The 13,217-nt window shown below is 48.9% G+C and overlaps 1 protein-coding gene across 1 annotated transcript; it reads left to right on the forward strand.

Annotated features, from left to right (window-relative positions):
* The first annotated feature begins 2,529 nt into the window (after positions 1-2,529).
* LOC123043387 (RHOMBOID-like protein 3) lies at positions 2,530-12,967 on the forward strand. The gene is made up of 6 exons (XM_044466119.1): positions 2,530-2,621; positions 2,715-2,785; positions 11,963-12,082; positions 12,213-12,376; positions 12,472-12,713; positions 12,813-12,967. The coding sequence occupies exons 1-6, from the start codon at positions 2,530-2,532 to the stop codon at positions 12,922-12,924; spliced, it is 801 nt and encodes a 266-aa protein (XP_044322054.1). The 3' UTR covers positions 12,925-12,967.
* Positions 12,968-13,217: the final 250 nt, after the last annotated feature.

The raw sequence follows: 13,217 nt of genomic DNA on the forward strand, positions 1-13,217 counted from the left end.
TTGGTCACAAAACAAACTAATTTATTATTTTGTGGTAACACATGAATAATTTTTCTTTTTTCACAATAAATACCATGAAATATTTATAGTAGCGAATAAGTAGTACATCGTAGAGATACATGAGCCGACTCCTGTGATTACAATATAAAGTCTAAAAGAAACGAGCCATTATTCAAGATCTTCAAACTCTTTCTTCTTTCATGACACAATCTTGTGCTTTTCTGAAGGTAGCCGTAGGAAAATAACAAAGATATCAAACCATAGACCTGTAAATACCAGCGAGGATTCTTCTATAATTTTAGTTTGAGCCGCATTGCCAAAGGCTAGATGCACGCACGCAACCATTACAGTAATCGACCAACATCGGCAAGGGTACCAACACCGGTATTCCAGGAAAAAAACAACTGAACAGCCAGGTCGACGTCACTGGGAGCCGAGAGTATGAATCACCATTGTCGAGGACATATATAGGAACCGTCGCAGCGACGATGAGAAATTATCCAAAATCGATCTGGCAAAGTAAGATCTGAAGGACCATACCTAGAGAAATTTAATCTTCCAACACCAGCATTGATGCCAGAAGGAGATCTGGTCGTCGATCGAAGGGCCAAAGATTGCTTTTTTTTAGGCGATGCCATCTTCAAAGATGAAGAAAACAGCTACGGAAACCCTAACCCAAACACTACTTTTATCGAGAACTCCACTCGTAGATTGGGTTCTCCATCCCTCCCGACATAGGTGTAGGCAGATGGGGAACCGATCTACCGTGGAGGCGGAGGTGTTGGCGATGGCTAGGTTTTCAGAACGTAACTCACGTTCTGGTACACATGAATAATTTGTTACTCCGTAACGACCCACGAATAGTTTAGCTAGTATTCATAGAAATCACGTAGCACAGACACATAACGTCGCTTTATTCTTCCATTATACCGTAGTACAGTAGTCACAGCAGCAGCTAGCGCTGGTGCCGTGCCGGGACAGGGACGACGTGCCATTAGCGGGGCGGGAGGCTAGCCGATGACGGGGGTCTTCTCGACGGTGCCGCCGAGGTTGATGAAGACGCGGACGCGCTCGGCGTTGTAGTCGGGCATCAGCGGCGCGCCGGGCGGGAGCACCTCGACGGCGACGTCGGGCCGGTCGTGCGCGATCTGCGTCGCCGCCAGCGTCGCCAGGACTCCCACCAGTTCCGGCCACGACGACTTGCTCATCTTGGTTGCTAGCTCGTGAGCACTGATGGAAGATGATAAGCTAGCTAGCTAAGATGCGTAGCTATATACTGTATGTGGCGCGTTACACCATGCATGGTGTATTTATAGGGAGAGCCATCAGCCATCGTACATTTCTAAACAAATTTGCGCCTTGTTTTGTCCGTACCGTTTTGGTGTTGGTGGTGTCCGTGGGCGTGCGGAATTAAGTAGGACAGCAATATCATACCGTCCATGTATGCGTCCAGAGTCCTTGCCTGCTTGCAAATATGTAGCGCCACCTCGCAAATTTAACATGAAAATCAGAGTGGCGCAGCGGAAGCGTGGTGGGCCCATAACCCACAGGTCCCAGGATCGAAACCTGGCTCTGATAAGTTCTTTTTTTTGGGCCCGGTTCTATTACTGAAAACTGAGCGGTTCTTAGTTTGTTTTAGAGCATCTTGTACTGAAAATATACTCCCTCTGTAAATAGATATAAGACCTTTTAGGTCACTGGAGTATATTATAAAAAGGTTATCATAATCATCCGGTGTATTCCCCTAAAAAAACAAAAAACAAAAAACAAAAAGAGGCTTATGTCGTATATTACTTTTCATCTTGTGCATCTAAGATTGCCTATTTCTAGATCTGTTTGATTTTTGTTGGGGTTTTCAGCCCGAATCGATAAATAGGATGGTGGCACGTGCTATTAGTTGGGGAAATTATGATGTATGTACTGGTACATTAAAAAACATGGTTTTTCCTTTTTCTTTTTCTCTTTTTTCTTTTGGTTTTTTCATTGTTTTTTTTACCTTTTTCCATTTTTATTGTACTTTCGATTTTGTGAACATCTTACAAATTCATGTCCATTTTTAGGAATTGTGAACATATTTCTAGGGTCATAAACATTTTTTTGAATGCAAAACGTTTGGGGCCAGCGCGCCGGCCGAACGCTGGGCCGGTCACGGCTCGCTGACGACGCAAGTGCGTGGGGCCACACTAGCCACACGTCCCCGTGACCCATCGAGCACTCCCTCCCATCATATTTTTTATTCCTTCCCCTCCTTATCCACTCCCTTCTAGCATCTTCTTCATCACCACGAAGACATCTCACCGGAAAAGTCCATCCACCGCCCGACTTTGACTGAGCTGGCGTGCTGTAGATCCATACCAGGCGTCCACGAGCTGGTTTCCGAGGGGGTCGTGCAGAGCTGCGAGAGTGGGAGGTGGTGGGTAGCTGGCCTACACCAAGATAGTGGGAGGCGGAGGGGCGGCACGGCGACTAGCTGCATAGCATAGCAGGCCGCAAGCCGCGACGGTGCCACTACATGATGCAACCGGCAGGATGGGGAGCGGCAACCCCTGGCTAGCGGAGCTGCAATCGAGGCGTGGTCGAGCTGCATCCTGTGACGACCGCCAGATGGCTAGCTACAAAGGGTAGTTCCCAGAGCTGCAACCGCTCGTTGTTCGAGCTTCATATCGCGACACACCCGACGGTGAGCTGCAACTGTGCAGTACAAGCTGATGCAGGGGCGGCGACGACGAGCTGCAACAGGTGGTCTGGATTGCTGGATCTGGCTTTGCTGGAACAAGTGTTTTCTGTGTGTGCTGGAACTAGTAATCCTTTTTGCTACAATCTTTTTCTTTATTTGCTACAATCAAATCAATGGGGGTTTTCATGCTACTAATTTTGCTGGAACCAGCATTTTTTTTGCTGGAACTAGCAATTTTTTTGCTATAATCAACCACTGAAGTTCTCTGGCTGAAATTGATTTTTGCTCGCACCGATGTCCTTTTTTGCGGGAACGTTATAATGTTTTTGCTTCAACGGAACATTGAGGATTGGTTGCTTAAACCATGACGGCCACGGTGCTGTTATTTTTTAGATCTTTTTTGCGGCGGCAGCGGTGATGTGATTTTTGCTGCAACCGGCAACAGGAAAGCTAAAACCATGCCCAGATTTGCTATAACCAGCGATAATGAAGTGTGGCCGGCGCGCTTCATTTTTGTTGTTGTTGCAACCAGGCGACGGCGAGCATGACGGGGACGACACATGATTTTTTGTTGCCTACCAATGCTGTGATTTTTTGTTGCAACCATGGGGGCCTCCTGGAACTGCAGCTGTTCGGGATCGAGAATGGCGAGCAGCGATCTACGCTTCTCTAGATCGTCAGCGGTTGTTCTGGTGCGCTGATCCGATGGGACTGTAGCATGACGACATACGCACTGTATACTACAACGATGTTTGCCTGATGGACAGCAATATCATAAGAGCTATTGTCCATGTATGCGTCCAGGGTCCCTACCTGCTTGCAAATATGTAGTGTCACGTCGCAAATTCAACACAAAAATCAGAGTGGCGCAGCGGAAGCGTGGTGGGCCCATAACCCACAGGTCCCAGGATTGAAACCTGGCTCTAATAATTATTTGGTTGGGCTCTGTCATTTTGTTGGGCCCTTTTCTTATTCGTCCATCTCTGATTGTGTTTTCTTTCTTCTGCTGGACCCGGTTGTATCTAGTTGGGCTTTGTCATTTTGTTGGGTCCTTTTCGTATACCTCCATCTCATAATAAATTCTGATTGTACCTGTTGCCTTCTTCATTAACTAAAAAAAACCAGGTTTCTTCATTTTCTAAGGCCCATATTTTGCTCGCTCACTCATTTCCCCTTCTTACCATTTTTTTGCGGGACCCCTCTTACCTTGTCTTATATCATCTTCTTCTCATCCAAAAATAAAATAAAAATAAAAGTTTGTCTTAGGTCATCCAGTTTATTCCCCTCAAACACAAAAACAAAAGGAGGCTTACTCTATGTAGTACTCCCTCCGATCCAAAAAACCTGTCAGAGGGAGTAATTTTTATGTCACGCACTTATCCAATGGCATTATCAGTCTCTGGTTTACCTTTTAAGAAGGTTTACATTTTAAGGAGGTCCATTGCATTCACAAGACACGAAATAGCTAAGAATATTTTTAGAAAGGAAACTAAATGTCAATGGTTCGATGAACACCCTAGCGTAATTTGTGGTGTACTTGTGGATGTATCTACATTTCATTATTATAGTAAAATGCGCCATGATAGCTTTCAAAAAATAAGAATGGAAAGGTCATTTCCCAGTTTGCTCTTTGAGGAGGTCCGTTCTAACCATCAGAATAGAAAGACCAATGTGGTTCATAGTTCCGGTTTTCCTCCTATCATGTGGTTTCTTTATACCATTTTTCCCGGAGAAGCCCAGGGCCATATTTAAAATTGTCCAACCTTTACAAGAGCCTCCTTACATAAACAAAAATATCACACAAGTCCTTTTTTTATATCGATGACGTCTTAGTCCCACACTCGTCAGCAGCACGTCGTGAGCAAATCTTGATGCCACATCTATATTGTACGAACACCCTTGGAGTCAGACTAACGTCGTTGATGCATCGCCCCGGAAGTCGCCGATCGTACCCAGAAGAAGCAGGCAGAGGCAATGAAAGGGGCTAGACAACTATCCCCTGTTAGACTATGTATAACTTCTGTACCTATGTACGTATTGTAACATAACCATTATATATAATGAGATAAGCCACCCCTAAAGGGTTGTGCTGGTTCCCAAAACTTATTGTCTTACATGGTATCACGCTAGGTTACGATCGCTTCCGCTTCTAAACCCTAATACCCGCAGCCGCCGCCGCCTTCACCGCCGCCGCCGCGCCACCGATCGCGCCGCCGCCATGTCGAGCGCCGCCACCACCGGTTCCACTGCTGCGGGCTTCCTCCCGGCCTCTCTTGCGGCTCTGCTCAACCTCCCGCTCGATGCCGTCTCCGTTCCGGCTCCGATCGGGACAAGGAGCATCGGCTCCGTCTTCTCCACGCCGCCGGCGCCCTCGCTCGGGCGTGACCTCGTGGTCCACACCGCGGCGCCGCCGTCCGCTGCGGATTCCGCAGGCGTCGTCCCGCCGCTCCTGCCGCGAGTGGATCACACCGCCCCGCTGGCGGGGTTGGCGGCGTCCGCCCCGGCCGCGGGCCTTGCGGCGTCCGCACCGGCCGCGAGCTTTGCGGCGCCCGCCCTGGCTGCGGTCCCGCCTCCTCCCGCATCGGCTTCGGTGCCTCCGGCTGCCTTCATGGTGTTTGCACCCCAGGCAGCCTCCTCGATGGGATCGTCTTCGCCGTCGCCGTTTCGGTCATCTCATCACCATCAAGCTCTCCGCAGACAACTACATCTTCTGGCGTGCGCAGGTTCTCCCGCTCTTGGGGAGTCACTATCTGCTAGGCTACGTCGACGGATCGCTTCCCTGCCCACCCGCGCTGGTAGACAGCGTGCACGGTCCGGTCTATAATCCGGCCCATCGCGTCTGGACGGGGCAGGACCAGGCGAACCTCTCCTCCATCCAGGGGTCGCTCTCGCCGGCAGTTGCCGGCCTTGTTGTCTTCGCGAAGACGTCTCATGAGGCCTGGACCATCCTTGAGCGCACCTTTGCAGCGCAGTCCCAGGCTCGTGTCTCTGCACTCCGTCGTCAGCTTGGAGAGTGTCAGAAGCTTGACTCCACGGCCACTGAGTTCTACAACAAGGTCAAGGGCCTTGCCGACACATTGGCCTCCATTGGACAGCCCCTCACCGACTCCGAGTTCAACTCGTTTATTGTCAATGGTCTTGATGAGGAGTATGATGCCTTAGTCGAGATCATCAACGAGCGGGGTAACTCGACACCCATGTTGGCACACGAGGTTTTCTCTCGGCTTCTTCTCACTGAGCAACGGGTCGTGACTCGCCGCACCAAGGGCACTGGCTCTCTCTCGGCCAACGTCGCCACCAAGGGTGGCCGCTCTTCTTCATCACCCCGGTCTCCCTTGGGGCTGCCACCATCGCCCGCCTCGGCCCCCCCACCTACTGCGACCTTACCGGGGGCTGGCGGTCCACGTGTGTGTCAGCTTTGTGGCCGCGATGGGCACTGGGCCTCCAAGTGTCATAAGCGCTTCCAGCGAAGCTTCCTTGGTCTTGGCAATGACGGCAAAGATACACGCAACAATGCCTGTCAGGTCGCCATGGCTGATCGTCCCGCGCCGCAGAAGCACCAGGGACACACTCAGTCCTACTCCATCGATCCACACTGGTACATGGACTCTGGGGCGACAGAGCATCTGACCAGCGAGATGGGGAAGCTTCACACTCGTGAACCCTATCATGACTCCGACAAGATCCACACCGCCAATGGAGCAGGTATGCACATCTCTCATATTGGTCAAGCATCTCTTCTCACTAGACATGCCAATAGGAGTCTTCAGCTTCGCAATGTTCTTCGCGTTCCATCTGTGACCCGCAATCTTCTTTCAGTTCCTAAACTCACACGTGGTAATAATGTACTTTGTGAATTTCACCCTTTTGATCTTTTTATTAAGGATCGGGGCACGAGGGATATTCTTCTTAGTGGGCGGTTGTGCCAGGGCCTCTACCGTCTGGAGCATCCTGGCGTCGCTCGCGTTTTCAGTGGAGTTCGGGTCTCTCCGTCACAGTGGCATGCTCGTCTTGGTCACCCGGCCACACCTATTGTCCGTCATATTTTGCGTCGTCATGAGCTTCCTAGTTTGTCTAGTAATAAAGATGTAGCAGTGTGTGATGCTTGTCAGCAGGGGAAGAGTCATCAACTTCCTTTTTCGGAGTCCAGTCGTGAGGTGAAACATCCGTTAGAACTTGTGTTTTCAGATGTATGGGGTCCTGCTCAGACTTCTGTCAGTGGTCATAATTACTATATCAGTTTCGTTGATGCTTATAGTCGCTTTACCTGGCTTTACCTTATTAAACGCAAATCTGATGTGTTTGATATTTTTGTTCAGTTTCAAAAACATGTTGAACGTCTTCTCAAGCACAAAATTGTTCATGTCCAGTCAGACTGGGGGGGGGGGGGGGGCGAGTATCGCAACCTCAACTCCTTCTTTCAGTCGCTTGGGATAGCTCATCGTTTAGCATGTCCACATACACATCAGCAGAATGGTTCAGTCGAACGTAAGCATCGTCATATTGTTGAAGCTGGTCTTACTCTTTTGGCCCATGCATCTGTTCCATTTCGGTTTTGGAGTGATGCTTTCACCACTGCATGCTTTCTCATCAACCGTACTCCTACTCGTGTTTTAAACATGAAGACTCCCATTGAGGTTCTCCTTAATGAACAACCTGATTATACCTTTCTCAAGGTATTTGGGTGTGCTTGCTGGCCGCATCTTCGTCCATATAACAAGCGCAAGCTTGAGTTTCGTTCTAAGAAGTGTGTTTTCTTTGGCTATAGCTCTCTTCATAAAGATTACAAATGTCTTCATGTTCCCACTAATCGTGTCTATATATCTCGGAACGTCGTGTTTGATGAGCATGTTTTTCCCTTTGCCAACCTTTCTGTGTCCAAACCACCATCCCTGCATTCATCCTCTGTTGCTTCTGACCAATTTGATGATGTTGCATACTCTCCTTTGCTGTTATCTAACCATGGTGCAGGAACCGGACGTGGAGCTTGTTTGGAGCTGTTGGAGGATTCACCATCATCATCGTCGTCTTCTGGTGGGCACGTCGATCGCCCTATGTTGCATGGCATCGATTCGCGTGCCCATGCATGGTCACCCGACGAGCCCGTCGCGCCGAGCATCTCCACTGCTCGGTCTGCTACGCCAGTGATCGCCGAGTCTCCAGCGGCTCGGCCTTTTTCACCAGCGGCCGCCGAGTCGCCCGTGGCTCGGCCCGTCACGCCGTCTTCGCCCGCGGCTCGGGTCCTCACGTCGCCTTCATCAGCGGATCGGCCCGCGACACCGGCCGCGCCACGGCCCACTATGCCGAGCTCGCCATCGGCCCGGTCTGGGATGCCGGAGTCGCCAGCTGCTTCGTCTGCTTTGCCGGTTTCGCCGGTGGGCCGGCCTTCTTCGCCGACTGAGTCCGAGGCTACCGTGCCTGGCTCCTCGTCACCGGCTGACTCATCAACGTCGCCGTCCTCCAGCCCGTTGCAGGCTGCTCCGTCGACCTCGGTGGTTCCTGTGACTCGACCACATACACGCAGTCGCAGTGGCATTTTCAAACCTAAGGAACGTACGGATGGTACGGTTGCTTGGTTGGCTGCTTGTTTGGCTGCTGCTGTTGCGGATCCATCTTCTGAGCCTCGCTCATATCAGGCTGCCCTGCGCATTCCACATTGGCGAGAGGCTATGGAGCAGGAGTTTCATGCTCTTCTTCGTAACAAGACATGGACTCTCGTTCCTCCACCACCACGGGTAAATGTTATTGACTCAAAATGGGTATTCAAAGTGAAGAAGCATTCGGATGGATCTATTGAGCGTTACAAAGCGCGACTTGTTGCTCGCGGTTTTCGGCAGCGTCATGGTCTTGACTATGAGGACACCTTCAGTCCTGTCGTCAAGCCTACCACTATTCGGCTTCTTCTCTCCATTGCTGTTTCTCGTGGTTGGTCACTTCGTCAACTTGATGTGCAGAATGCCTTTCTACATGGATTTTTGGAGGAAGAGGTTTATATGAAACAACCGCCTGGTTTCTCTGATCCTGATCGTCCTGACTATATCTGTCGTCTTTCCAAAGCACTATATGGTTTGAAGCAAGCTCCTCGTGCCTGGCATGCCCGCCTTGCCTCTGCCCTTCGTGCTCATGGGTTTGTGCCGTCCACTGCTGACACTTCATTATTTCTTCTACAGAAGCCAGAAGTCACTATGTATCTTTTGGTATATGTCGATGATATTATCCTTGTCAGCTCTTCTCAGTATGCTGCTGATGCTCTTGTCTGCTCTCTTGGTGCTGATTTTGCGGTCAAAGATCTTGGGAAGCTTCACTACTTTCTTGGAGTTGAGGTCACTTCTCGTGCTACTGGTCTTGTCCTTACGCAGAAGAAGTACTCCTTGGAGTTGTTACAAAAAGCCGGCATGCTGAAGTGCAAACCGACCACCACACCCATGTCGTCTACCGACAAGATAACAGCTGTTGATGGTGAGCTTTTGTCTCCTGCGGATGCCACAGAGTACAGAAGCATTGTTGGTGGACTTCAGTACTTGACGATCACGAGACCAGATATCTCTTATGCTGTTAACAGGGTTTGTCAGTATCTTCAGGCTCCCAGAGATACTCATTGGGCTGCTGTTAAACGCATTCTTCGTTATGTTCAGTTCACTCTGACTTTTGGTATGCATATTCGGCCGACTTCCTCTCGGGTCCTTTCGGCCTTCTCTGATGCAGATTGGGCTGGTAGCCCAGATGACAGGCGATCCACGGGGGTTATGCAGTATTCTTTGGCTCTAATTTGATCGCCTGGAGTGCTCGGAAACAGGCTACCGTGTCACGTAGCAGTACTGAAGCTGAGTACAAGGCTGTGGCTAATGCTACTGCAGAGATTATTTGGGTGCAGTCTTTGCTTCAGGAGTTGGGTTTGTCTCAACCACAGCCTCCTATTCTTTGGTGTGATAACATCGGTGCTACATACCTTTCTGCAAATCCAGTATTTCATGCCCGAACGAAACACATTGAAGTTGACTATCACTTTGTACGGGAACGTGTATCACAGAAGCAACTCCAGATCAAGTTTATCTCGTCTAAGGATCAACTTGCAGACATCTTCACTAAGCCTTTACCACTGCCACAGTTTGAGGCTTGTAGGCGCAATCTTACCCTTCTCAGTTCTTTAGAAAGTGGCTAAGATTGAGGGAGGGTGTTAGACTATGTATAACTTCTGTACCTATGTACGTATTGTAACACAACCATTATATATAATGAGATAAGCCACCCCTAGAGGGTTGTGCTGGTTCCCAAAACTTATTGTCTTACATCCCCAATCCGACCAGATGGAACCTGAGAGGCCTTACCTCACTAGCTTCCTGACAAAGAGCAAGCTGCTCATGCATCGCTGAACAGAGAAGAAGCCAGAAGACCAAAACACGACCCTACAAAAATGAAGCTTCAGCAGAGTCATGTTAAAAATGATAAGAGCCCTTGCTATTGCACATACGGAGTATCTCATAAACAACTGAGGGATTAGTCCTTCCATTTCCAGCGTTATATGTGAGACGAAAGGCCGAACACATAGAAACTTAGTGAATAGCACTTACTCTCTCCTTCCATCTATATAAGGCCTAAGTTTTGAATCTCTCATACCAAGGCTGTTGCATAAAAAGAGGAGCAAATATGGGGAATAGTACTTGGCCAACCAAATCGCATGCAAGATTGTTTTGGGCGCCGTGCAGCCTGCTCTCCTCCCTCTCTATTAATCCCTCGCATGCAGCTCAACAATAACTCCTCCACACCTTCATGCATTGGCCAAAAAAGAGCTCGCTCCTGCAAGTACATGGCGCCATTTTTCCTCCATGGTGGCGCTAGATTAGAAAATTTTCACGTAAAATTAGAGGGAAACACATCAAAGAACTTGGCGCCATTTTTCCCTCCTAAGTTCGGCGCCATCTATGAAATTTTCAATGGACACAGCATGTTATAAGTCGATCGCCTCCTCACATTCTAGTTCACTGAAGCATTCAGACACATAAAATCTAATTTATTAATTGGAATCATACCAAAATGCTAAACGAAATCAACAGGAAGTAGAACCCAGAATGCTCGGTCAAACGACCATGGGTGATTGGTGGCAGAGGACGACGGATTAAAAATTTGCTATCACAAAATCAATGGCATAGACAGAGCATTATTATGCAAAAACTTGAATTGCATGTACTGCATTCAGTTGTTCAGTAAAAGTATTATCCAGGCAAAGCAATGCCCGTTGTGACCAATGATTATCATACTAATCCAGTGCACATCACAAATAATCAAAATCAGTCGACTGGAAATTAGCAAAACTGAAAAATAAAGCATGTTTTAGCTAGTCCAGTAGACTCAATAGAGCATAATTTCTCGGCATAATAATAATAATAATACAGCATAATTTGTATTTGGATGGTTATTAGTCCAACATCATTCTTAGAAGAGTGGTTGTTAAATTATAATTAACAAGCTATTGTTCAACTGAAAGAACAAATAAAAAGAAAGGCGATATGGAAGAATTGCCAGTGGTCCAATCAAATGGGAATTGTTAAAATCGTACGGCTAGTTTTTTTTAAAGAAAATGTGCAGTCAGTTATTGTAGTAGTTAAAATGGAACCACACTGCAGTTTTTAACAAGATGTCAGTTATTGAAGTACTAGTGGTTGTGGAAGGATGTCTATAGAGAATGTCATACTACTTGCAATTACACTAAGGATGTTTATAAGGCTGGTTTGGTTCACCACCGTAGTTCCACTATTGAGCTAGTGAATGTTTTCTTGTAGTTTTTCCTAGCCTGAGCTTCACGGTACCCTTTATCCTGACCATCAGTTTTGGCCTCTGCTGTATTGGGATACGAGCACAATTTGCTGGCTCAGAGCTGTGGGCGCGTAATACACTGACAGCAGACCTACAGATGTTGCAGGCGTCAGTCGTTTACAACACAATAGACAGATGGTCCATAAAGTTGGACACTGTTTACTGTTCACATGCACTGCCCTGCACATGCACATGGGTGAGCCAAGAATGTTTCAGCGGGATTTTTTATAAGGTAATAGCACCCCAGGTACCTTAACTTGCACAGGATGTGATGATCTAGTTCCAAACTTGTAAAACTTGACCAAGCCATACCCCAACTTGCATCTCATGTGATGTTTTAGTCCCAGGCCAATCACAGCTCGCCAATTGGCTGGGCCAGTCAGCGCGCGCATTTTTTCACAAAACCCCATGCGTTTCCCTGAATCAACCCGCACTCACCCCCCACCTGAATTAAATCTGTGGTCCACGGAGGCGGCCAGGGGTGGCGGCTGGAGACGAGCACCTGGCTGCACGCCGGCCTCATCCACCTCGGCACCAACATGATCAGCCTCATCTTCGTCGGCGTCCGCCTGGAGCAGCAGTTCGGATTCTGTAAGCACCCGACCCGACCGACGACTCTGTCTAGAACGGCGACGAGGTCTTGCTTACAGCGTACCCACGCTCTGTTGCTTTGTTTTGTCTTGTTTTGACCGGGCTTCGCCGCCCTCGTCGCGTCGTGCAGGGAAGGTCGGCCTGGTCTACCTCTTCTCGGGGCTGGGCGGGAGCGTGCTCTCGGTGCTCTTCATCAGGAATGGCGTCTCCGTCGGCGCCTCCGGCGCGCTCTTCGGCCTCCTCGGGGCCATGCTGTCGGAGCTCATCACCAACTGGACCATCTACACCAACAGGGTACGCGCGCATCCGCCCTCGTCTCTCCTACTACTGTATTTGCTTCGGTCCATGTCGAACACCTTCTGACATTCGAATGTAAACACCGTCTGCAGCTGGCGGCCATGGCGAACCTGATCATCATCGCCGCCATCAACCTGGCGCTGGGGATACTGCCCCACGTCGACAACTTCGCGCACATCGGCGGGTTCCTCACCGGCTTCCTCCTCGGCTTCGTGCTGCTGATCCAGCCCCGGTTCGGATGGCTGGAGCAGCCCTTCGGCGGCAAGACCAAGTCCAAGTACACGGCTTGCCAGATCGTCCTCCTGGTCATCGCCCTCCTCCTAGCCATTGCAGGGTAAGCGTCGTTGCAAGATACAAACTCTTCATTCAGATTCTACAAAATGAATGCATCCTGTGTGGTAATTAATCTGAAGCCATGCATGTTTGTACGCAGGCTTGCCGTAGGGTTGCTGATGGTGTTCCGCTGGGTGAACGGCAACGACCATTGCAGCTGGTGCCACTACCTTACCTGCGTCCCGACGTCACACTGGAAGTGTGACAACTAATAAAAAAAATAAGAGGAGCTCAGCTGTGGAGACAAACGTGCTGCCCATCTAGATAATTGCTTCAGTTTGCCTTTTTTTTTATATACTTTTGCACTGTAAGCTGTATAGAACTTGCACCTTTTGCATTCCTTTGTTGTCCAAGAGGCGTTGACTAGCAATTCTGCTTCAATATGTTATTAAAGCTCTGTAAATCACTCTGTTTTGTTTGTGGTTAAAGCGTTTGTTTATTCTTTGGTTTTGCATAGCCAGTCGCATTTGCAATGTTCAGAGTAAAATAGGTTATACTTGAAGAA

This window comes from Triticum aestivum, chromosome 1A (assembly GCF_018294505.1).
Source record: "Triticum aestivum cultivar Chinese Spring chromosome 1A, IWGSC CS RefSeq v2.1, whole genome shotgun sequence".
Taxonomy (NCBI): domain Eukaryota; kingdom Viridiplantae; phylum Streptophyta; class Magnoliopsida; order Poales; family Poaceae; genus Triticum; species Triticum aestivum.

What these genes read in the sequence shown, in the direction of transcription:
- LOC123043387 (XM_044466119.1), top strand. Translation starts at nt 2,530, where the DNA reads ATGGGGAGCGGCAACCCCTGGCTAGCGGAGCTGCAATCGAGGCGTGGT. An exon ending in CAGATGGCTAGCTACAAAGG is followed by an intron (nt 2,622 to 2,714) that starts GTAGTTCCCAGA and finishes AAGCTGATGCAG; the next exon opens with GGGCGGCGACGACGAGCTGC. An exon ending in TGCTGGAACAAGTGTTTTCT is followed by an intron (nt 2,786 to 11,962) that starts GTGTGTGCTGGA and finishes TGGTCCACGGAG; the next exon opens with GCGGCCAGGGGTGGCGGCTG.